Genomic DNA, 27,215 nt, shown 5'->3' with positions numbered 1-27,215 from the left:
TTTTAATTTCAAGTCCTTTTGAGATGCCCCAAACCCACTATATCCTAGCTTACCAGCCCAAGATGTAATGAGTAGGAGATCCCCGCTACTTAACCGTCTCGACAAGTGCTAGAGCAGTCAAGCAACCGGTTTACAAAATGAAACCATTACAATAAGTCAAATACGGGTGATAACGAACAAATAAATAAAAATAAAGAGTTCAAGCTCAAACCAAATAATGTCTCAACTCGCCTCTTCGCGTGACCAAGTATCAAACACCTGCAAAATCTGTAAGAGCGTAAAAACCACGCACCTAGCAAGCCAACTCTACAAGCAAATCTAAAGAAACTTCCAAGGGAGTAGGACCCAAAAATAATAAATTCAACATCATGTTAAACGACACATCATTTTCATCATTAAGAATATTTATGACCAATCATAAGAGTAAAACGAGTAAAGGACCTAACCACTAAAATATACAATATAAATAAACAATAACCCTCATACCATACTTCTCTTCACAACTTCATCACTAATTAGTATACAAACAATGGCATATATGAAGAACTTCTTGCCATCAGTTCACCCAGGCCTACGATGGACTACTCATACACCATAGTACAACGCACAAATCAAATAATAAATCGCAAACACACGTATGCATAACAATCAACGATATCAATATAACAACACAATGAAGGAGACAGACTATTCATAAAAGAACCATCATAAACAACATGATTCAAAGTAATAACCAATATCAACATATAGAGTTGAAGGACTAACACACCAAAGTCGACATCGCATAAAACAAAGTAAATAACAAAATCTACATACATGCATCACAGGTCATATATATATTCCAGCATGTATAACTAAAACTTAGACTTGAACAACACCTAATCCATCACTTAATCAACATATTACTCTTAATCATGGGAATACATCAACAAGTCAATATGAAATTCGGAATACACCCAAATGTTTATAGAATCACAAGCACTACACCCAAGTTAGAATCCAAGGCATATAAGTAGAGAGGACTTGCCTGATTTGAGTAAGAACATGTCACAATTGAGCACCCAATGACCCGGTCACAAGTCCTCAATATCATCCCCTTTTATCATAAGGTGGCATAATTTTGCCCAAAAAGAACTAAAATTCTGACGTATCTCGAGCTGAAACACCAACTAAACCACATACCAAAACAAAGCCCTTCGAATCTAGATTATGAGGATCCAAACGGCATCCAAAACCGATTCTTGTGGAGAAAGTTATACTTGTTTTGGTGAAAGGGTGTCAAATCTAACCAAAGCCGAAAATCATATATTAACTTCTTTGTGAGGGTTGATCCAAGGAGGTTATTGAATTGAAAAAGCATAAACACAAGTTCCTAATCATCTTCTCCATGATCTCTTCAGGTTTCCCCCAATAACCGACTCACTTTTGGTATGCGAATACAAGAGAAGGAATGAGAGGAGTCGAGGGGTTTCTGGTTTATGTTTGTTTCCAGTTTCAAGTCTATCGGGTTGTAACAGTCGGGTTCATGGGTTAGAAAACCCAACTCTAAGCTACCCAATCAAGTGTCCATTAGTCTCAATTCTCAAAAGCCATATGTTTTCTACCCCCCCAAAATATGTGGTTTTACATTCTTTCCACCTAAAAAAATTTAGACCTTGAAATTCAATTGAGCGACAATCCTCACCAAATTAGTTATCATGTCATAACTCTATACAAAAGTAATAAGGCATATATCCCTAAGCTCAACACATTCCAAAGTTGCTACCCAAAACCAAACAAATCACCATAATCACTTATGTGAGAAGAGTCACGCTACCCAGCTAGATAATTTAATATACGCTCAATGCTATTTGACCACAAATTCCTTTAGATAGTCCATATATACATAATCAAATCCGTAGACCGGCTGCAATAAGAACACTTTAAACTGTGTACTAAGAAAACCGTATCATATCTCGATAGACAAAAGATGCATGTATTATGGACCAACACTCTCCAAAGTGCGAGAGTTGTGAGAATAGAACAACGAACGCTAATTGCAAAAGAACAAGTGGTCTATAAGAGTAGTAGTCTCCAACTCTAAAATTACATTTGATAACCGACTCCGAATATGAAAATTAAGAGATTAACTGATAGTAACCCAAACAATCCTCAATTAAAACCATCCCATGATTCCGTACTAGATTATCCATTACCTTCAATCACCAACGGGATTCATAATCAATCATAATCACTAGATGACATTACGTTCAATCCAAATCAACATGGCAATTCTAAACCACAATATGAAATTCACCACAAAATCAACTCTGGGGCAGACTGTAACAGGAACTCTTAAAACTTCAAACTATGAAAACCATATCATACCTCAATATACAAAAGATGCCTACATTATTGACAAGCGCTTCCCAAAACTCAAAAATTATTGAGAAAGGAATCAACAAGGCAATCACACTCGTAAAAGGAATAGGGGACAATAATAACAGTTTAAGTCTCCAACTTAAAGTTCACATTAAATATCCAAATCCAAATCCAAATATGCAAACTAAAATATTAACTTGTATTAGCCCAATCAAAGCAACTCCACGATTCTCCACTAGATTACCAATAGTCGAATCGCATAATCATCAATAATCACAAATTATATTAACTTGAATTCAAAAGTGAAAATTCACCGCGAAATTGAATGAAACAAAACTCCTTGGGTCAATCCTTTCAGTAAAGTTTAATTCCAACGACAATCTAACATTCACAAAATCTTTAGTAATCTCATTTTCACTGCCAAAGTGTTTGATCTCCAATTTCTCATTCTCCCCTTTAATCACGTGTAAGAATCAACAATATATGGGGTTCCATCATAACATGTTGTTCAAGTTTATGTAGAAGTTAACCAACGATACCACAAACATCACACATAGTTCGTAACACTATGTGGCAAGTACAACCACACCAAAAATAAATAATGACGTAAGTACATAATAAAATAAAATGGATTTACAGAATTTTCAAAACAACATAATGAAATTGGAGTATCTACTAAAATATAATTCCGAAACAATAATTTTTTCACTTAAAATAAATCTTTTACAAGATAAATAAAGTAATAACTTAATAATCTTTCACAAGAGGTACCGTCCCCATAGGACCTCACTTGTGGTAAACTCATTCCAACGAAGGCCTCACAAGCTGTAAACCTCCCTCTTGTTCAGGAGGACTGACACAAAGACCTCACTCACAAGTGACAGATCTTCCTCCTGACTAACCACAAAATTATATATATATATATATATATATATATATATATATATATATATATATATATATATATATATATATATATTTTGTCACACATATTGTAAACATCCACTTGTGAGTGATGTCTTTGTGTATATATATTTCCAGGGACCACACTTGTTGTAAAACTCCCTCTAATGAGGTACTGCCCTATAGCATCGGCAAGTGGCAAACATAATATACACCCTCCTGGAAATATTACAAAGCTTTCAGGGGTCACTTGTGCACAAGCAGTCATCTTCCCCCCTGAAAGTTGAGAGGTACGACACCAAAGACGCACACACACACACACCACACCCACCCACAACACACACACACACACATACACTAAACATGCATATATAACAATTACAAAACTTTCAGGGTCACTTGTGCCCTATGGCCTCACAAGTGGTCATCATCCCCCTGAAAGTTTGAGAGGTACGATCCCAAAGGTGCATACACATACCTCCCACTAACCACATATAGCAATCACAAAGCTTTCAGGGTCACTTGCACCCTATGGCCTCACAAGCGGTCATCTTCCCCTTGAAAGTTTGAGAGGTAAGGGCCCTAAAGGCGCATACACATACCTCCTACTAACCACCAATCATATATAATCACCATATCATCATTTAACTTATCATATATTCACATAACCGATACATCAAAAAGAGTTAACCAAATCCATTAATTTAGCAATTGCCATACAATTTGTGCTACACACCCAACACCACATTAATCATCCCAACACCAAGTATCCACTACTATCAAATTCATCACAATAACACAAAGTATAAAACGATCACCCAAAAACAAATATACTCTTCAATCAAGTTCTAATTTCACAAATGAATAACACAAAAATCAATATCTCAAAAATAATAGTTATGAACAGCCTGGGATTCAATGAGCAACCATACACAAACACAGTATAAACACTACAGTCATCATTCCCATTACAATACATACTACCAAATTCTTTTTCAAAACACCAATTCACTCGACAAAACAATAAAACATTTTAATCACTCGATAGAAAAATAGACCATTTCATTCTTCTGACAACTCAACAAGGCATGGATTTATCATAACCTACAGACAATAACAATTCAAAAAGACAAACTCATTTCACCAATCTTAAGTTAGTAACTACACCTATCAAAACTCAATTTAAAACACGAACAAGACAAATATTTGTATATGCAAACAAATGTTCAATGGCATTCAAACAAACATTCTAAATATTAAACAAGCGCCCCTCACTTTGCTACACCTCAAAATGAAACCTAAGCTTGGTTTTGAAAACTTTTTAGGGGTACCCTGCCTGTGAGGACACTTGAACTTAAAGCTCTGATACCACTTTGTGACTCCCCAACCCCACTATATCCTAGCTGACCATCCCAAAATATAATGAGTAGGAGATCCCCCACTACTTGACCGTCTCAACAAGTGCCAAAGCAGTTAAGTAACCGATTTACAAAATGAAACCATTACAATAAGTTAAATACGGGTGATAATGAACAAATAAATAAAAACAAAGAGTTCAAGCTCTAACCAAATAATGTCTCAACTCGCCTCTCCGCGTGATCAAGTATCAAACACCTACAAAATCTGTAAGGGCATATAAACCATGCGCCCAGCAAGCCAACTCCACAAGCAAGTCTAAAGAAACTTCCAAAGAAGTAGGACCCAAAAACAATAAATATAATATGATGCTAAACGACACGTTATTTTCATCATTAAGAATATTTATGACCAATCATAAGAGTAAAATGAGTAAATGACCTAACCACTAAAATATACAATATAAATAAACACTAACCTTCATACCATACTTCTCTTCACAACTTCATCACTAATCAGTATACAAACAATGTCATATAAGAAGAACTTCTTGCCATCAGTTCACCCACGCTTAAGATGGACTACTCATACACCATAGTATAACGTACAAATCGAATAATAAATAGCAAACACATGTATGCATAACAATCAACGATATCAATATAACAACACAATGATGGAGACAGACTATTCATCAAAGAATCATCATAAACAACATGTTTCAAAGTAATAACCAATATCAACATATAGAGTTGAAGGACTACCACACCAAAGTTGACATCGTATAAAACAAAGTAAATAACAAAATCTACATACATGCGTCACATGTTATATAAATATATTCCAACATGTATAACTAAAAATTAGGCCTTAACTACACCTAATCCATCACTTAATCAACATATTACTCTTAATCATGGGAATACAACAAGTCAATATGAAATTCGGAATACACCCAAATGTTTATAGAATCACAAGCACTACACCCAAGTTAGAATCCAAGACATACAAGTAGAGAGGACTTACCTGATTTGAGTAAGAACATGTCACAATTGAGCACCCAACGACTGAAGTTGAGTATTGTGTTGAAAGTAGTGCTTCAAAGTGTTTTAAAGTGAGGTTCACCATAGATTGTTTAGAGTTTGAATAGTTGGGAGTTTTGGAAGGAATGTAGGATCTTTAGTTTAGGACTTGTATTGGTTAACTAGTTTATGAAGAACATTGAAAAGCTTAAGTTGTTTAAATGATTGAAAGAACACAAACTTGAAAGAAACGAAATAAATGATTGAATAAGAACAACAAAGAAAGATGATTGATTGATTGAATAACAAAAGCAAATAACAAGATTGAAAATAAAGAACAATAAAGTAAATGACTTGAATAAAAAAAATACTAGCAAATAAATCTTACGTGACACTAGAATAAGTCTAAGTGCATTCTCTTTCCCTAACTTTTAGTTTATATACTTTATATAAATAACTGATTTGCCCTTCTCCATTACATTTGAGACACCTCACCCTTTGCTTTATGTTTTTTTTTTTTTTTTTCTTTTTGCTTTTTGATTTCTTCTTGATCAAGATAGATTATAGAGAAATCCATCTTTTGTGTTAAGGACATCTATCTCTGGTCTTCTGAGTTGAGGACTTGACTTTCATCTCTTTGGTTCTGAGTCCTTAACCTTTGACCTTTTACTTTAACTTTGACATTTTTAGCACTTTTTCATAGCAGTTTTGAGTCTTCATAATAAGCGTAATTAAGGCTTCTTTTTGTGCTAAGACGCAACTTTTATGATGAGTGGTCTGAATTGCTCTGTAACCTGAAAAAGGCAATAAAAGCTATGAGTTGTCTTTTTATTATGCGTAAGAAGGACTGTAATGTAGTAATGTAAGGGTAATAAAACACACATTTGGGAGCTGATTACCAAACCCCAAATAGCATATTGCTTGTCCTTAAGCAAGGATGAGAGAAAAACTAAGATTACAAATGGGTGATTTATTATAAGTTATACTAATCTCGTTTCACGGAGTGCGATTGCATTGACCATATGCAACAAAGCCTTAAACCACTATAAATTCTCTAGTGGACGAGCTTTAAGCCTCGTGAGAGTTTTTCAGTGAAGGTACTCACAAACTTGTCTATTTAGTACAAATGGTCTTGCTTCCTTATTTATTCTCAGAATTTTATACATCTCATTAGCGGGGAATAAGGACAAGCTCCTTTGAACTTAGAATAGCATATGTACAGTAATTTAATCATCTAAATATAAATGTATAAAACATGAGCAATGAAATGTAAAAGCATGTCTTTTTCGGAGCTTTCAGAGAACATCTTTAAGATGAGTTCTCACAGGAATGTGTTAAAACACAAACTCTCTGATAGATTTACTCAAGTTTCGTTCTCTCAAGTGCAACGGACACTTATATTCCTCACATACTCAAATGATGTCCAAAGAAATCGAGGTCAATTGATCATGCTTGCCACTTACTATCACACCATCCTTTTCCTAATCGAGCTAGAGGTCTTTTATTAGGAGTTACGGTGCTAGGGTGATGGTCTAAAAAGAAAAAGGAAGGGAAAACCAAAAATTTGATTAGTTGAGAAATTGGGTCTTCAAGATACTTGTGACTAGAGAAGAACCTCGTTTTGTTCTTTGCTTTCGTATTGTAATTTTTTAGCCCTTTGGCTTTGTGACTCCATATGATTTAAAAATTTTGGGAGTTCTAACTTTGCTTTTGTTTCTGATATCGCCTCCTTTTGATTTTGAACTTTTAGGAGATTCGATTTTTGACTCCTTTGATTTTTTTTGGAGTTTTAGTTTTTGATGGGTCTTTCTTTTCTTTTTGAAGCAACTAACTGATTTGTTTTTGTGTAAGGTTTTCTCTTCTCTTTTTCTGATATCCATCCAATTCTCAACTCGTCAGTTGGGTAAACTTTTTATTGTGTGTTGTAACGGGTTAGGGATTTATAGTGAAGAATAAAAAGGCAATCCAAAAACGGTGAAGGCTCAAAAGGGGTAACTAGTGGAAAACTATTTTTTTGGGTTTTTATCGTTTATTTGGCTATATCGATCTAAAAATAGCTTAAATTCTCCCTTAGGATATGGCGTGGTGATCAAGTAAGTGGACGTGTGGTCTTTCTATTCGAACATCCTTTGTGTTATCACTCAATAATCATTTAGATAAGGCTTTTGGCTAGATTCTCACAGGATATGGAACTTTTTTTTTTCAAAAAATAAGCTAGGGTTAGGCAGACCCCCACCTGCATTAATCTCAAAGGCGCTCATACAATGTTCCTATTGCATCATCCTCTATTAGTCTATATAGTTCTCGACTTAGAGGGGGACCTTGAAAAGTACAACTATTACAATTAGAGATGGTTAAACCAGCTAGCCAATCCGCTGGTTTGTTACACTCTCTATAAACATGAGCAAAAGAACAAAATGCAAAAGAATTAGCTAATTCTTTGATATGCAAGACTATGTCCAAACAGTACCAAGGACTATCCACCACATTCGCAATTATCTAGTTTGCCCATAAAGAGTCTGATTCCACCTCAATATCTTGTATGCTTAGCTCATGACATCTGATCAGTCCTATCTCAATGGCCTTAAGTTCTTGATATATTATCGATTGCATCCCCCCATAACCTGAATAAGCTTCGATCACTGTTCCCTGCCCATCACGTATCACTCCTCCATGGCCTGAGCCTAAATTATTTAACGCCCCATCTGCATTCAATTTATTCCTTTGTTCAGTCGGGGGGTTCCATTGGTTCCATTTTCTTACTTTTGTTTTGAACTGTACCTAAATACCAATTGACTGACATAAGCTTCTATTCTCCGGTGTTTCTTGAAGGTCACTGATCTGAATTTGTAAATACACTCTCATTTCTATGATTATTCTACTCAACACCACTACCACAGGCTTTGCATTATTCTTGAGCCTTCTTGCGTTTCTCTCTTTCCATATTGTATCCACCGAAGCACATATGAAAGCTGAATAAATATCGCTTGTCAGAGCCCCCCTTTTACATACTCTCAACAGTGATGACCACTCCCTATTGGATGACCTTGTATCAGACTCAATGCCCAAGATAGATTGGACACCTCTCATAATTTCCTTGGAGTAACTACATTCAAAGAATAAATGGTTTGAATATTCTCTACTTTGATTACACAAGCAGCAAGTCGAGTAACTGATGATCTTCTTTTGCACAAGCCTATCTTGTGTCAGTAGGCTATTAGAAAACAGCTGCCAACATGTAAACGAGTGCCTTGGCATTACTAACTTTCCCCATACCATTCTCTGCCATCTAACTCGAGGACACACTGGAGACATAACTTTATATGCGCTGCTGGCCAAGAACTTCCCAATAGGATTTGGCTTCCATATAACTCTATCCACCATCAGATGAGAGTTAATGGGAGTATTCATGATGTCTTCTTTGAGTGCAATGTTATTCAAGTCTTCTACTGTGGTACTCCATTTCCCATCCCTGATCAACTGGCTAACCTTTGCCTCCAACGGTAAGTGAATCTCAGCAACTGGTTGAGGGTTATGAATAAGTGGACTCGACTGACACCAAATATCATGCCATAGCAGAATTGAATCACCAGTTGCGATGCTATATATAACGAACTTCTTTACCTCATCCCTGCTCTTCAGAATACTCCTCCATGACCAAGTACAATCATTTGGGATTTCCATAGTCCATAAATACTTATTATGCAACAGATTACTCCAGACCCATTCAACCCAGACACTTTCTTCCTTGGCTGCTATTCTATACACAATACCACAGTATGCCCATATATTCCAAAGTGACATATTCATAATACCCAAACCCCCTTCCTCCTTTGTTTTGCAAATGGTAGATATGTTGGCTTAATGATGACATTTCTTAAGTTCTACACCACTCCATAAGAAACGTGCACAAACCTTCTCTATCTGTTCTATCACAGTTTTTGGTATTATAAAGGTTCTATACCAATAAATAGGCATTGTGGTGAGAACATATAAGATAAGTTGAAGTCTACCTGCATGTGACAACATTCTAGCATTCCTGTCCTTAAGCTTAGCTGTGGCTCTATCCACCAATGGTTGGCACTCTTTAATCCCAAGTCTGCCTGCAAAGAGAGGTAAGCCCAAATACTTTACTGAAGGTCTAACCAACTCTACTCCCAAAATCGATGCAAGATTCTAAGCCTCATAACCACTAATGGAGTCTGTCATGAGAGTAGTTTTATGATTGTTGATATGTAGCCCAGTTGCTTGACCAAACAGATGTAAACAATCCTTGAGTCCTCTGATAGACTCCTCTTCCCCTCTACAAAACAACACATCATCTGCGAAAGCAAGATGTGACAGATTGGTTTTCTTGCACTTGGAATGAAATTTGATCTGTTTTGCATCAAACTTCTCCTTTACTATGCTTTCCAACACCTCCATGACCAGTACAAACAAATATGGAGAAATAGGGTCACCCTGTCTCAATCCTCGTTTACCTTGAAAAAAAACCTTCTGGAGCACCATTCACAAGAACTGAGTAGGTGGGGGAACATATACATAATTTGATCCACTTCCTTAGCTTCACAGGGAACTGAAATATCCCCATCATAAACTCTATCGTATCCCAGCTGATCATATCATATGCCTTTTGGATATCAATCTTCACTGAGCACCTTGGAGTTCCATGTTTTCTTTCATACCCCCTCAAAAGCTCATGTGATAAGAGAATATTGTCTTGGATGTATCTATCGGGGATGAATGTCGATTGGTTAAAATGCACTAAATCATTAATACATATCTTGAGTCTGTTGGTGATGATCTTAGTGACACATTTATATATGGTGTTGCACAAAGCTATCGGTCTGAAATCCTCTACCTTTGTAGGAGTAGTTACTTTAGGTATAAGGCAGAGAAAGGTAGCGTTTACTGCTATTGGTAGATGATAACTATTGAAAACATTCTTTACTGCAATTATGAAATCCTTACCCACAGTCTCCCAACAAACCTTGAAGAAAAATGGATTAAAGCCATCAGGTCCCGGCACTTTATTATCCTCCATGTCAAACATTGCACTTTTGACTTCTTCATCTGTGATTTCGTCTTCTAGTTGCCTAGCCAAAGGTTCAGGAATGATATTTCTTACCTTCAAACTCATAAAAAAAAACTTTCCTCCTTCACTGGCAGTGCACTTGTACCCAGAAGTTGGGTATAATACTCAACTATTGTCTTTGCAACTTAATTCTGACCTTTAACTGTGACTCCTTGGTCATTTGATAATGCCCATATGCCTTTTCCTGTTGTTTTCTCCTTTATGCAACTGAAGAAATACGTTGTACACTTGTCCCCATCTTTCATCCATAGTCCTTCACTTTTTTGCTGTATATCCACTACCTCTGCTCTTGCTAGAGTGTTGTATCTGCTCAAGCAACCCCTTTCCCTTTCACCCAGAAAATTATTTCCGGAGTCCCTCTGTAGTAATATATGCACATCTTGTAACTCCTGCTTAGCTGTTTCTACCCTTTCATGAAGATGAGAGAAATTTGATCTAGCCCATGGTTTTAACTTCTGTTTTAGCAGTTTCAGGTTTTGAATCAACACATACATTGGATTATTATATATAGCCATAGTCCACACTTCTTCCAGCATGTCTTTGAATTCTTGTTGGTACACCCAGAAGTTGCAGAATCTAAAAGGAGGAGTTTTTCTTGTATAATCACTCCAACTCAAGAGCATTGGTGAGTGATTAGAAATCCCATATGGTTTGTACTCAACAAATGTGTACGGAAATGAAGTATTCCATTCTTTATTCACCAAACATCTGTCAATCCTAGATATAATACTTCATATACCAACTGATTTATTTCACCATGTAAAGAAAAATCCAATGGAATTTAAGTCTGTCAGACCTGCATTTTGAATGCATAGGATGAAGTCCTGAGCTTCTCTCGGGTGCATGGAATCTCCTCCTATTCTCTCATTAGCACATAAAAAATATTGTTGAAGTCTCCTGCCACACACCATGGACCCTGCACTGAAGCACTTACATTCATAATATCTTTCCACAGACCCAATCTCTCATTGAATCTATTACTTGCATACACCACTGTGAGTAGATACTCTTCATTGCAAGGCTTGAATCTGACCTTACAATGAATGTATTGAGCTGACTCAAATAACTTCTGGACATACACTAAGAAAGGATCCCAACATACCCATATTCTACCAGCATCACTAGAGGAATAGTTACTGACACTACTCCATTGAGGACAACATATGTTTCTCATAGCATCAAACTTCTGTTCCTTGACCTTTGTTTCCATCAAACCAAAAATACAAATCTTCTTTTCTATTCTAACCTTGTTTATCTCCTTTGCTTTATGTACATCATTTGTTCCTCGAACATTCCACACACTTATTGGGGCTATCATTTAGTGTTTTTTGTGGGCCAACCCCTACTCCGCTTGCCATGACCATTCTTTTTGCTACTAGAATTCTGTTGTTCTTTCAGCTTACTGCTATCTATTCCTCCCTTCTCTGTCATATGTCCAGTATCAACACGATTCACACCATTCTTATGTTGTATAGGTGTATCCATAATGGCCCGCGGCTTAGTGACTTTATCACTGAAGTACGAAGTCTCCTCCACTGACAAAACATCCTTTAACATTTCACCATCCCCAATTCCTTTTGTTCTTTTAATAAAATCAACCAGTTCTTCCTCAAACTCCTCCATAGCAATAGTATCATCTGAATTGACAAAGTGCTCTACATTGTCTACATAAGGCACCACAGATAGGTTATGCAGTATTTTGTCATCATTTTCTGTAGCAGGCTCCATATCTGGTTGAGCTTGATTTTGGCCCGTATCATTATCTCATTACATACATCTCCGTCAGTAGGACCATTGTTCGCTATACCATTACTCTCCTCTACCCCAGCCACCACTGTAGTAATCTGGTTCACCTCTAGAGTTGTAGTGTTAATCACTCCTTCATTTGTGCTATTACCAGTATTTTCTGATATGGATTCTGGTTCTTGCTCACCAGCTTCTTCCTGTTGACATTGCACCCATACCCTTCTTGGACCCCTGACATTGTGTGTTGCAGGCTTTGTAGTACTTGGAACTCTGAAGCACTTGTCTATGAGATGGCCAAAAGCCTTACAATTATCACACTTCTTGGGAACCCATGAATACTCCACTCGTACAGTTCTATTATCCCCTTTTCCCATCTCAATCTCAAAGGACAAAGGCAGCTCTGAGGATATTTCAACTTTAATACAGACTCTTGCAAAACTAATTCTCCTTTTTGATGCAGTAGCCTCATCCATTAGCAATGGTTTACCCAATCGACTGGCCACAACACCTAGACCCTCATCTGACCATAACTCTTTGGGTACATCATAAAGGTTAACCCATATTGGTATGTCTTTGATTGTTTTTCTCCTCTTCTCAACATCCTGTGACCATGGTGTGACTATAAAACAGTTTCCTGCCATGTAAATGGGACCTAGTTCCATCACATGAAGTTTATCCTCATTTGTGAACTTGAAATAGAATAGTTTTGAGTCTACTATCATATCAAATTCCCCTTTTGTTTTCCATTTCTTAGCTAATACTTGTTTCACAAACGGAAAAGACATACGATTTTCTAAAAAGAAACCCACTAAATAATCCTGCCACATACTAATTCCTCTGGATATGATATCTTTTGGAATTATTGTAACTCCATTAATAACCTCGGTTGTGTAATGCTGCAGAGGGGTAAAAGCAATCACTTTACCTTTGTTGAACAGCGAACTCCATGAATTTCTTTGGTTTGGTTCAACTTCACCCGCTTCTTTTTCAATTTTCTGGTGGAACTTCAGATGAGCTTGGAACACTCACTTCAGTATTACTGAGAGGGGGGAACTCTTGAGTGTTTGCTAGAGAGCTATTCATGTTTACTCACACTGTTGTCAATGGAGGATTTTACCAAAAGTGGAAATGAACATGATAAGAAAGTGGATAGGAAAGCTCTACCTAATAAAATTTGTTATTCTAGGCAAGAATTGGAGCACTAGATCAACCCGATGCAATTTAAGTAATTTCGCTACAAGTCGCACCTAAAAAGGTCCCCATTCTTCAAAACTTCAGACCCATTTCTTGATTAACAAAGGGGAACTAAAGGATTGCTTTTACCCATTTCAAAACTTCAAAACTTCAGACCCATTTCAAAACTTCTAACCCATTTCTTGTTCTAACCTTGGCTTTGGAAACTCACTGCTATATACAATCAAATGCTCATACATGCCAATCATGAAAAGATGCATAAACTATTGTACGTATATTAGTCTAAGCACGAAGAACAAGTCCTTACTATATTGTTATAATGAGACTTCTAAACTTTTTATTCATCATAGAAAAGGAAACAAGACTTTTTAATACTAAACAGAAAAATATTTTTGGTCTTTTTTCAAATTTTTTTTAGAAAGAAAGAAATATACTATTATATCTATTATAGAAAATGCCTAGTTTTTGCAAAATATTACTATACCACCCCCCAAATAGAATTATGCTTTGTCATCAAAGTATGAAGAGATAAGGAAAGAGATTGTCACAGAAACATGAGCAAAAACAGCGATGCACCTGTATTCTGTTCTTCATGATAAAAATATGCCACCCCCAAATAAGTTTGGGGCGTGGGTGTTTGAGATAGAACGAGAGATACATGGTTTATTGTACTAAGGGTAATTATTCTACTATGAAATATTTTTTTGAGTTTTTGTATTTTTTTGAAAACATATGAAATGCATAAAAGAAAAATGGAAAATTTTGGCATGATGTATTTGTATTACCTTCTACTCATATACCAAATTTCACAAAATAAAAAGCAGGCATATAATATATTATACTATTGTTATAAACAGGAAATAAAATAAACAACAGAAAATACAAATAAAGGAAAACATGCAACTATAAGGACAATAGGGAACTTCCTAGTCATAATCCGTGTGTGACTCGTCACGTCATCGAAAAGTTCCTTCTCTTTGACGTCGGGTCCTAGGGTGTCTATCACTACGCGAGAGCACATCTCTAATGCTTTGCAGTGTTCTAGTGACACTATACTGAAAATGTCGCTGCTCCTGCTGGAAAGTCTGCTGCTTCTCTCTGAGGGTCTGCTGTGCCGCTAGAATGACTCCTTGTGTTTGCCTGAGCTGGTGAACGTGCTGGTGCAGAATCCTTTGGCCTCCATGGAGAAAATAGATTATGTCCATGGGCTGAGTGAACTGTCGAGTGGCACCTTCAGCGAAGTAGCCCACTTGATCGATAGGGCGTGCTTGCTAGGCGGCTCTGGCTGCAGGTGGATGCCAGAATTTCTGGACGCAGTGGGCATAGATATGACCTATGGTAACGTCCTTGACCTCCACTAGGGCATCTGTAACCTCGAACCCCCAGTGTTGCATGATCCTAGTGACTAGCACTGGTAGAGGGGCGGTGGACCTCTTAGGTTTGCAGAGTTGCTCCCAAACGAAGGTGACGATGCAAAAGCTATTCTTCAGCTCTTGAAGAATCCACAGGATGTAGAGCATCGTCTTACCAATATCAGAAGGCTTAGTTGAACCTACTAGGTTGTAGGCTGTCCATTGAGATATTATAAATTGATTCCTTCGCAGTGAACTCTGAAATGCGCAGTGTGACTTGGGGTTTTTCACCCCCTTGAGAAATGTCTCTGCCATCATCACATCGATGGTCTTATTGTTTGGGGACTGTTCATTCTAAACATAAGCCTTCAGAGAAATCCCCAGAACCTCACTCACCACCTCCTTGGTGAGCTCAAGCGTGCGATCATCCTTGACAACTGTGATGCGGTCATCCTCCCCTCTAAGCATATGATTATAAAACATAAAAGTGAGAGATAGAGAATAAGCCGCACTGATAATGACAATTTTAAGTAAACTAACTATCTATGCGTAAACACAAATAATCAATCAACTAAACAAGTGCTTATATCAATATTCCTACTTGCAAATAATAATGAAGTAATATAAAGAGTACGGATTCGTTCCACTCCTAACCTACCAAGACATAAATGAAATTCAACTAATTTAAATCATAAAGAAACAATGGTGAGAGTAATATTATGTTGAAAGATTTCTTTTCTACGATTATACTACGGATTTAAATAAATCTAAATTAACTAAACTAATATAAATAGGCTTTTGATGGAAGAGAAAGTTATAGAGAAGAGTAATCAATCCACCTAATGATTAGTTTCAAGCAAGAATAGAATTATTCTTTGAAAAGAGATCATCTTTTGGTTTTCACACAATGATCCAACCTAAAGCCTCAAACTTTATCATCGCTAGCAACAACTACATCTCTATAATCATTATTACTAGCATGTAGGATTATTACAACCAAGTCTCTCGACTTAATTATAACAATCCCTAGTTTAATTTAATATATGTTTATTTTAGAAATCATACAATAAACTAAACTCATTGAAATACATACATAATTAAATAATTCTACTAAGCAATCTATTCATCATTAGGCTTCATAATCACTCCCTCTAATATAGGGGATTAGCCTAATATCATTGGATTAATTAAAGTAACATAATGTAAAAAGAGCAATTGAATTGAATAATAATAATAACTTAAAGGTATTTTAATGGAGGTTTTATGGAGTCTACAATTATAAACCCTAATTATTTAAACTATACTAAACTAAAGAAATGGGAGAGAGAGAGAGCTAAATTATTCTAACTAATGGGAGGGAGAGAGGAATAGAGTTTTGCCTTAATCATTTTTATATAGGAGAGAGTTAGGTTTACAATTTCGTGTATGGGCTTTGGAGCTGTGTTTTGGGCCACTAAATCAAGCCCAAAACCTAAATACTTATGTCCAAAAAGGGTTTTATGGCTGGAATTTACTGCAAGACCCTTTTCGTCCACTTTTAGTACTCTGATTGGGTTGAGGCCTAGACCATTAGAAAGCTCTTTCCGAGCTAGTTGTTTTGACATATAATAGGCCCAACGTCCAAAGATACGACCTACAAAAGTTCTGTTAACTTTTCTGCTTTTTTTTCTACCCGCGTTGACTTTGACTTTTCAGCTTTGACTAAACTTTAAAAATGCTTTTTCTCCTTGAAACTTGGCTTTAATCATATAATTTCTCTAGCAAGCAATTTGACTCATTTCTCTGGCAAAAGTGACATATTTCTTCACATAATTGATTCTAAGACCTAAAATACACAAAAACACGTAAACATTATTAACTCTTATTTATTATAAACATAATTAGTCTAGATGTAATATTATTAAGTTATTAAAACTACAGTTTTAGGCCCAGAACCTCATTCACCACCTCCTTGGTGAGCTCAAGCGTGCGACCATCCTTGACAACCGTGATGCGGTCATCCTCCCCTCTAAGCATATGATTATAAAACATAAAAGTGAGAGATGGAGAATAAGCCTCACCTTCCAACAAAACCAAATTAGCTTTCCATCCTCTTCTTCTAACCTCAGCCTTGAAATGCACTTCAAATAGATCGGAATTGAAGATGGGTTCAAAATTTTGCTCCGACACTATTTTTAGAGCTCATGCCATTTGGAGTATGAATTGATAAAATTTGGGTTTTTGGTTGGAATGGAGGTTGAAAATGGAGCAGGCTGTGAAAAATTGGAGTGGTGGTGTGTATAAGTGGGTGGGCGATCCCGAGCTGAATGAGGGCGGTAGCGAGTTGACTTCGGGCGGCTAGGGTTTAGAATGTTTGAAGAAGATGATGTCTGTTGGGCGGTCGCGTGGGTTAAATAGGTTTGATGGCACGTGCCGTGCACGTGTCTGTTTTAGTTAAACGAATTTTTTTGCCTAAGCCCAAATGAAATTAGGAAATTCCAATCTTGTCCTCAGTGCCTTGCTAACTTCAAGAGCCGACCGTGCTTCGTTACTAGTCCGATCTTGACCCGTGCTATACCAAAATGATCAGTATCGAAAATGCTATGCAACGGTATAGGGTGCACTCACATCCAACGGTGGATGCAAAACAGATGAGGGAAAGAAATGAAAAAAAGTTGTAGGGAAATATGTACAAACAAAAAAAGGAAAATTTTAATTAATTAATAATAATTTATTTATTTTGGGTTTTGAATAAAAACTGAAATTTTAAAAAGGTGGGTCGTTTTAAGTCAAATTCCCAAGACTTTGAAGTTTTTGAAAACTTGAGTCAATCCCAACCAGATGGTCATATTACTCCTCAGTTGTGCTCGATGAGTAAGTGGCTGACACATGAAAACTTTGAAAACTGAATTTTCACTATGAGGTTGAAGACCAGGACAAGTTGGTGTTTGACAGTTTTAGCACCAGCCTTCTCTCATAGCTTGTCTCTTACGTGCGTATGAACTCTTACCCAAATCAGGAATGATTTTTGGTATATGTGTCCTCTCTCATAGCTGCAGTTTTCTAAAAAGTGCTTGCACTTGATCATTGAAACCGATCCATCTAGTCTTGCTAGATAGAAGGTTTTTGTTCGCTACAGAAGACATTTTTGAAAGTTTTTAGAAAGAGAGAGATTGAGAAGGGAGAATTTTTTTTTAAGAAATGAAGAATTTTTGAAAATTTTGTACAAGTTTGAGTCTTTTAATGTCAAATTCTTTAGACAAATAGAGAGGTGGAGGCAAAAGATAGAATTAAACAGAGAATAGTATCACTTTGGATTACTCTATTTGTTTAATTATCGTTTGGAGATGCCTCATCTTTATTTATTTATTTTTTTTAGTTAGTTTTCTCAAGCAAAAGATATCTCTAACTATCTAGAGGTTTTGACAATAAAATAAAATTATATGTGAATCCAGTAACATTTTGGTTACTCCGGGGCGTATAATTTTTATTTTTATATCCTTTAGTTTTGAAAACTATGGAGAGATATTTTAAGATACTTGTACTTCAAAATCTGTGATTCTAGACGCTAATATTTGAAAAACAAACAACAACAGGAATTTCAGACAACTTTCATGTCGGCTCTGGGGTGAACCTAATCTAAACAGACAAAGCTTTAGCTACGCGAGTTGAGGGATTTACTGCGCAAGACATGAAATGTCCTGACCCGGGCGAATAGCTCGGTGATATAGGCTTCCCTTAGTAAGCAAAACTGATCTCAAACCACCCCTAGATTGCGTTGTTCTAGGGGTTGGTTTGCGTATAATCCATTGCCTATTTTGTTTTTGGAAAATCACATAACTATTGATATATCGAGAATCTAGCATTAACATAACAGAGAAAACAACTGTTTTGAAAAAGAAATGTGAAATAAAGAAAAGGGAAAATTGTATACTCACTCCACAGGTTCACACTTACTCAAACAACGAGTAAAAAGTGTTTTACAAAGAATATGCGAGATATACGTGGACTAAGGCTCCGACACTTACAACCACACACTCCAAGTGGAGTGGTTCGGATACCTTATTAATGTATTCCTTTTAAAACAAAAAATGGAATGGAAAGGAGAATGAATACATCGAGGAAAAGAGGATTTAATCCTCGTAGATAGGATCTTCATGAAAGAGTTTTTAGTGCTCCAGCTCGGTTCACGTCACTTGTTGCTTCAAAGGCTGTGTTTGTTGGTTTAGGGTTAGGAATAGCTTGTCTTAGGAACAAACCTTTTTGGGTTTTGTCTTGGGCTAACAAGTTCAGAGATTGTTGCATGATATAGATGCTAGGATTTGAGTTCGTTGTTGCATGACAGATAACATTATTTCGGTGGGCTTATCTGTTTGGACAGTAGTTGATGGTGTAATGGGAATGAACTAGGTCTCTTTGGCTGTTGATAGGTGGGTTTTGGTAGTTCTGGTTAAACTGGGATGGAACCAATGCTCTGTTTTGATCGTTATAGGTACCTTATCCTTGTCCTTGTCTGAATGTATTCGATGGTTTATTGAAACCTGGTGGTGGTTGGGTTTATGGAATGTTAGTCTATGCGAAGTTTGGATGTTGTCTCCATGGTGCATTGGGTACATTGAAAGCACATACTTCTTCTGGCTGAAGTAATGATAGGTTTGTGATCAAGGGACAGGTGACATCTATATGATTTAGGCTTAAATAGAAATTGCATGGTGAGGTATTTATGTTCATGATAGGATGAGGGGTTTGGTCTTTTTGTTTGGTTGTGAGGGCATCTACCTTCTTTGTGAGAGCTTCGATTAAGGTTTTGATTTCTAGATCAGATTTCACCTCAAAAATACCACTAGCCTTAGATGTACTGAGTTGGGTTGTTCTGGAATTGTTTATGTCGCCTCAATGGGTACTCTTTTCAGCTTGGTTTTCAAGAAAGATTAAAACTTCTGTTGCACCTCTATCCAAAAAATTACTATTACTCATGATGTCGAAGGTTACTTTGTATTTTTGGAGAAGACCTTTGAAGAAACAATGGACATGAGTGGATTTTTCCAGTTTATGGTGAGGACATGAATGGAGTAGGTCAGAGAATCTATCCCATGCTTCAAAAAATGTCTCACTTGGACTCTGTCTGAAGAATTGTATCTTACTTCTTATCTCTTCTATTTTATTTGACGAAAAATACTTCTTCATGAAGGAGAACACAACCTTTTCCCATGTATCAAAAGAATCGGGCTTCTGAGAAAGAAGTCAAGCGTGACTCTTACCAGCTAGAGTAAAAGGAAACACTCGTAGCTTAACTTGATCATCGGTGATGCCCGGATGGTGGAAAGTATTGCATACTTTATGTATCCGGCGTAAATGTTTGCATGGTACCTTGTGTTCAAACCCGTGAAAGATGGGTAGAAGATTGAACACGTTCGGTGGAATGCGAAAGTCACTCAAGAGCGGTGTGAGTCGTATACAAGATGGAGCCCATCTTGTAACGGTGTGTAGAAGTTGGAGATAGGTTCTTCAGCTTGCACTACTTCGACGGCCATCTTAGTAGATAGAGGAATAGAGAGAGGAGATTGTCTAGGACGATGTGCTCTCTTACATTAGTAAGTTTTATTATCGCTAATACTTGTAGTGCCTGCATGCAGTATCATGCACTTTTAGCAAGAAAGCAAAACTATCCTAACATGCGCAAACGATGTAAGGTATGCTCAAGAAATCAAAATTCATTTTTCCAAGTATCGAGTTTTGAAAACTTTGCTTGGTCTTTATTTTACTATACCCTGTTGAAGGGAACAATTGGGCGCGAGAGTAAGATGGCTCTACTACACGTCTCATAATAGTAGGCAATCACTTCACCAAGTGGTGTGCTACTGAAAATCTCACTCGCGATGGATCTGGAGGAGGGGAGTGAGGAAGGTAGTTGGTCCACCGGAATATGGTAACTGATTACTTTAAATCCTCATGGCTATATTTTTGTCCTTTTTTAGAGGAGCGTGACTACTTTGGGTTCTAGTTGATTGATTTTAATTTATTTTTTTGGTCTAGGGTTTCAAGAATCAAGCATCGTCCGATTTATCTACATTGGGGAATGACTTCCCAATGGTTATTAAGTGGCTTGGGTTCAGCCTTATGCTTAAATGTAAATTGCATTGTGGAAATTAAATTTCAAACAATCACATAAACATGCTTGAAACACAAGGTATCCTCTTACATGGGCTTCGAGGAGGTTTAGAATTTATCTCTCAAGCCGTGCTTACACGTTGTTTGAGGAGAAGGCGACGTTGGTTGGCGCATGATCTGAGAATCAGGCCCAACCGTTCGAGCTTTTCCCTATTTTATGTTACAAAAAAGGGGGTCCTTAACAACTTTTTAAGCGGACCTTTTAATAATTAAACAACTTTAACTTCAAGGGCCGAAAACATAAAAGTAAACTAACACTATACTAATATAATAGATTAACTAGTTTAGATAGATTATCTAGATTAACTAGAGCTAACTTAGTTAGAATGTTGATTACCAAGTTGATTCAAAGTGTGTGAGCATATGATTCATGACTCGCCTCGCACACTTGAACTTCTCAAGGTAATGAAAACTCTAATCTCTTAGTAAGTTTAGAAGTTAAACCAAGTTTTCAACTCATATCAATCTAAATAACTAATCAATTATTTAAAGAACACAAACTTGGAATAAACGAAATTATTGATTGAATAAGAACAACAAAGAAAGATGATTGATTAATTAAATAACAAAAGCAAATAACAAGATTGAAAATAAAGAACAATAAAGTAAATTGTTTGAATGAAAAAAAAAACTAGAAAATAAATCCTACATGACACTAGAATAAGTCTAAGTGCAATCTCTCTCCATAACTTTTAGTTTATATACCCCTACTTTATGCAAATGACTGATTTGCCCTTCTCCATTACATTTGAGACACCTCACCCTTTGCTTTATGCTTTTACTTTTTTATTTTTTCTTGACCAAGATAGGTTTTAGAGAAAGTTATTTTTTGTGTTAAGGACATCTATCTCTGGTCTTCTGAGTTGAGGACTTGACTTTCAACTCTTTGGTTACGAGTCCTTGACCTTTGACTTTGACTTTGACTTTTTCAACACTTTTTTATGGCAGCTTCGAGTCTTCATAATAAACGTAATTAAGGCTCATTTTTGTGCTAAGACGCAGCTTTTATGATAAGTGGTTTGAATTACTCAGTAACCTGAAAAAAGCAATAAAAGCTATAAGTTGTCTTTTCATTATGCGTAAAAAGGGTTGTAATGCAGTAATGTAAGCGTAATGAAATGCACATTTGGGAGCTGATCAACGACCCGATCACAAGTCCTCAATATCATCCCCTTTCATCACAAGAAGGTGGCAGAATTTTACCCAAAAAGAACTAAAATTCTGATGTGTCTCGAGCTGAAACCACCAACTAAACCACATACCAAAACAAAGCCCTTCAAGTCTAGATTATGAGCATCCAAACGGCACCCAAAACCAATCCTTGTGGAGAAAGTTATACCTATTTTGGTGAAAGGGTGTCAAATCTTACCAAAACCGAAAATCATCCATTAACTTCTTTGTGAGGGTTGATCCAAGGAGGTTATTGAATTGAAAAAGCATAAGCACAAGTTCCTAATCATCTTCTCCATGATCTCTTCGGGTTTCCCCTAATAACCGACTCACTTTTGGTACGCGAGTACAAGAGAATGAACGAGATTAGTCGAGGGTTTCTGGTTTATGTTTGTTTCCATTTTCAAGTCTATCGGGTTGTAACAGTCGATTCATGGGTTAGAAAACCCAACTCTAAGCTGCCCAATCAAGTGTCCATTAGTCTCAATTCTCAAAGCCCATATGTTTTCTACCATTATACTAGGCCCAAAATATGGGGTTTTACACCTTTACACCTTTACATTTTTCAAGTTTTTATTACTTTATTTACTTTTTGTTCTTCAATTCAACTTTTCAATTCAAGTTTGTTCTTCAAGTTTCAATCCAAGTTGTTCTTCAATACAAGTTTATGTAATGACTCAAAATTTCACTAAGGGTAATCTAGTCATTTTATGTTAGTTCGGTGCTACTATAGCATAATTTGGGTAGACTGATATGGGGGACGAGGGTTGGTATCTGTTTTATTTAAGTATTCTAGTAATTACAATTTTTGGTATGGGTATTTGACGCGGCAATTTCCAAAGTTAATGCAAATTTATTGTTTGTTACCATTAAAATGGAACCGGTTAATTACTAGATATATGGCGGGGTTTAACGTTTATCATTAGCGGGGTGGTAACGTATATTATTGGCGGACTTTGATGATTATGGGCTTTTCATTTATGGTTATTTTTATATTGGGCATGTTTATTGTATTGGTTTGCTATTTTATTGGGCCTTCTATATTAATATTGAGCATGTTCTATTATTGGGTTTGCTTTATTATATGGGCCTTGTTTGGTTACTTGGGCTTATATTATTATATGGGCTTGTTCATATATATTGAGTTGCTCCTACGGTCCTAAAGAAAAGAGAGGGGGGACTTCGAAGTAATATCTCTCGGTTTTGATCCCCTCGAAATCCGTCTCTCTCTCTCAGCTTAGTCAAAACTTCTTCCGCCACCACCATCCGGTGTTTAATCCACAACTTAAATTAATTTCGGTGCTAGTTGCTTCAGTTATAATCAACGGACTGAGCTTTTTATCAGGGGATTTGTGAGAATAAGAAATTTAAGAGGATGTCATCGCTTGAATCGAAGATGGTTGAAAAGGAACGAGCTTTCTTTCTTTTTGCTGCTTTAGCCCAAAACTCTATGCGATCCAGCTGCAGGGAAATTTGGTGATTGATGTTTGGAGATTTAGCTAAGCTTGGACAGAAATGAACATAGAAAAGGAAAGATAAGGTCGTCACTTTCCTTCCCTTATTATTTTCTCTGTCATTTACTTATATTCGATCTTTTAATTAATATGCTTATTCAGGTACTTATTATATCCTTTGGCTCTAATTGTTAGTATGATTTTTGAGAGGAAAAAAATGCACTAATCTCATATATGAATGAAATTTCATTTATTATGGACTTTGGCTTTATGGCCAAGGGTATGTTAGTTCTTAAATTTGTTTCAGGCCACCACAGGCCACATGCCAGGCCGCTACAAACCATGGTAAGTCACTGCAGGCCATTGTCAGGCTGCCACAAGCCGCAATATGCTTTAGTATATTCCTACACATTTCTATTAACTTATGGTTTTATTTCCCGCGTAATTAAATTGTTCGTTATAATAGTGTTGACATATGTATATTAATGCCATATAAATTATCATAGGTTTCACCTTCGCTAAACACTTCTTTTGTCTAGGTGGAGTAATATATATATATATATATATATATCAGGCCGGATAGGTTGACAGTCGAAAATCTAACAACAACCTTACAGCTGAAACTCACCATTGGATCACCCAATCTAAATTAGAAATCAAATGCCCAAATATTGCCTTAACTAAATAGAGCAGTAAATTACTTTCTTTTTCTCCCAATTTTCATTTCTATTTTGCGATCAAAACCCTTATCTTCTCGCTCTCTCTCTCTCTCCAAAAACCGAAAATTTCCATTTTAACTATCAAAAATCAAAATCAAAATCAAACCGAACCCAAAACAAACGCCTCTCCTCCAACAAACTATTCTATTTCACGTACCTAAATTTGAAATCAAAAGATCCCAAAACCCCATATTTTCAATTTTCAGCACCCAAATTTGAAGAACTCATCTTAAAATTCGATTTGAAGAACCCAAAACCACCCATTCTCGATTCTCACAAGGTATGTACTTTTTAAAATTTTGAAATATTTGTTCAATTTTATTTTATTTTTTAATTCTCTAGTTTGTTTGTTTTTTTTTTTTTTAATTGATACATGCAGTTTTTGCTAATTCTGGAAGTGAGAAAATAACCTTTGTTTTTTTTTTCGAGTTTAATTTTTTAATTCATATTCAAATGTATATTATTTACTATCCTTCATTTTGGGACTATATGTATGAGTGAGTTTGTTAACATGTCAAAATGTAAATTATGAATTATTAACATATTTTGTTTGAGTGAGTTTTTAATTTGTTACTTCTCGAAGGTGTCAGATTACTTGATAAGAGTAGAGACAATGTGGTTAATAGAAGCAGCAAGTTTGAGATACCGTATAATTGTGTCTTGTACTGTACATTGTTAGCGTGTGGTTATTTGTGCTTGTGAATTTAGTTTGTATGGAATTGTTTCAGATGGGAAGATCTTTAAGAAGCCCTGTCGTCCATATGAGAAGGAGCGTTTGGATGCAAAACTGAAGCTTGTTGGAGAGTATGGGCTCCAATGTAAGAGAGAACTCTAAAGGGACATGGTGTCTAACAAGCTGGAAGTAGATATTAAGGTACGTGGAAAAAGCAAACTTAGAGTCAAGATGGAAGATTTATGGGGGCAGTTTACAGTCTACAGCAAGTTTAAATGTGAATGTGCAATCCAAGCAGAATTAATAGAAAGGATTCTGGTTTCAATAGGGGTTCAGGTGGTGAATATTACTACAGTGTTGGTGGTGAGAAGCAACTAACATATTAGTATTTTCATTATCTAGTTTGTAATATTAGGTGGGTGATGGGTTTTAGAATATGTAAGAGAGTTTGTGTGTGATAACATACATCAAAGTACTTATATTTTAGCGTTAGATAAGTCTTTAATTTAATTGTATGTTACATATTCAAGTGTATGTTACTTCTATGTGTGATAACATTCATCGTCCATTTAATTGTATGTTACATATTCAAGTGTGATGAATATAAAGAAATTGTACTGTTCGGCTCTATGTTTCCGAACAGAAGGTTTGAGTAGTCTGCAGATGTATGTTGTAAGAAGTGACATAACATATAAGTATGACAATTATAGTGTCATATCTACTCGTAAAGCTTATATACGACAATGTATAAGCTGTTCACGACAATGTATAAGCTGTGCACAACACTATATAACAAAGAAATTTATATACGACAATGTATAAGCTGTCCAACAAGAGTATGAACATTCATTGTTCATAGTCCAATAGGACTATAAACACTGAAAGTTCATAGTCCAACAAGAGTATGAACATTCATTATTCATAGTCCAATGGCTTCAAGGTATGAACACTAAAGCATGTTGATTTCTTGTGAAATACCAGGGATTAATGGCTTCAAGGTTTGTTGATTCACACACAAGGAATACCAAACAATGGAAACAAGAGAAGTAACTCTTAATATTATTAACTCAAACCAAAACTGAAAACCCTAATACAAAGCTACCTTTATATAGGCGAAACACCCTAATTACCACAAAACTCGAAATTTTCCAAAAATGGAAAGTTTTGGGATAACCACATATTAAGAAACTACTAATCAAAATAGAACTAACCCAACTGACCAAATCAAAAACGGACTCTCCTATCAAAAGATATAGCAAAAACAAAATTTTTCTAAAATGGCAAAAACGTGATTTTGAAGGCCTAAACGATGGATTTAGGGCCCGAGAGGGTGGTGCCCACTGCAAAAGCAGTGGGTTATGCTTATTTTGATATTTCCAATCAAATATGGCCGCGTCCATGTCTTTCCGACTTTGTTGCCCGCTTTTCTAGTTCATTAACATATGCATCATATGCCAAGTTCATTGACATACACATCATATACGAAGTTCATTGACATATGCATTGGCAAACTGTACTGCATCAACTATGCACACTGAATGTTCATAGTCCAACAAGAATATGAACATTCAGTGTTCATAGTCCAGTAGGAGTATGAACACTGAATGTTTATAGTCCAACAAGAATATGAACATTCATTGTTCATAGTCCACTAGGAGTATGAACACTGAATGTTCATAGTCCAACAAGAGTATGAACATTCAGTGTTCATAGTCCACTAGGAGTATGAACACTGAATGTTCTTGGGTCAATTTGAGATACCCCCCTGTTATCTCTTCCACCTCATTACCTTCACATACTACTTCAAACACTTCACCATCCCCAATTGAAAATCTTTTAGGAGGCACAACAACAAATTCCACAAATAAATTCAAAAACTTAGTATCATCAACATCAGAATCCTTCACAAACATCATACAATCACTATCATTCTTTATACTTAGTCTATCCCCATTTAAGCAATATATTGGGTCACCACCAATCTCAAGTTCATAACGAAATGGGTTTGGGACAAGCGTAA

General features: G+C 36.2%; 2 protein-coding genes and 1 non-coding gene across 3 annotated transcripts; 1 reads left to right on the top strand and 2 right to left on the bottom strand.

Moving 5' to 3' along the window:
• Positions 1–8,423: 8,423 nt before the first annotated feature.
• On the bottom strand, positions 8,424–9,446 carry LOC147503787 (uncharacterized). Its single transcript, XM_086604959.1, has one exon. It carries the CDS (start codon positions 9,444–9,446, stop codon positions 8,424–8,426), a length of 1,023 nt encoding a protein of 340 aa, XP_086461085.1.
• A 1,416-nt stretch (positions 9,447–10,862) lies between these two features.
• On the bottom strand, positions 10,863–12,055 carry LOC147503786 (uncharacterized). The gene is made up of 2 exons (XM_086604958.1): positions 11,646–12,055; positions 10,863–11,454 (listed from the first exon to the last, which is right to left on the bottom strand). Exons 1-2 carry the CDS (start codon positions 12,053–12,055, stop codon positions 10,863–10,865), a joined length of 1,002 nt encoding a protein of 333 aa, XP_086461084.1.
• Positions 12,056–20,055: 8,000 nt separating this feature from the next.
• Positions 20,056–20,161, top strand: LOC147503785 (small nucleolar RNA R71). The gene has a single exon (XR_015194035.1). It is a non-coding gene; the product is annotated as a small nucleolar RNA R71 (small nucleolar RNA).
• The last annotated feature ends 7,054 nt before the right edge of the window (positions 20,162–27,215 follow it).

Source organism: Coptis chinensis, chromosome 4 (genome assembly GCF_015680905.1).
Source record: "Coptis chinensis isolate HL-2020 chromosome 4, ASM1568090v1, whole genome shotgun sequence".
NCBI lineage: Eukaryota > Viridiplantae > Streptophyta > Magnoliopsida > Ranunculales > Ranunculaceae > Coptis > Coptis chinensis.
This window is presented reverse-complemented; position numbering and strand designations above follow the sequence as displayed.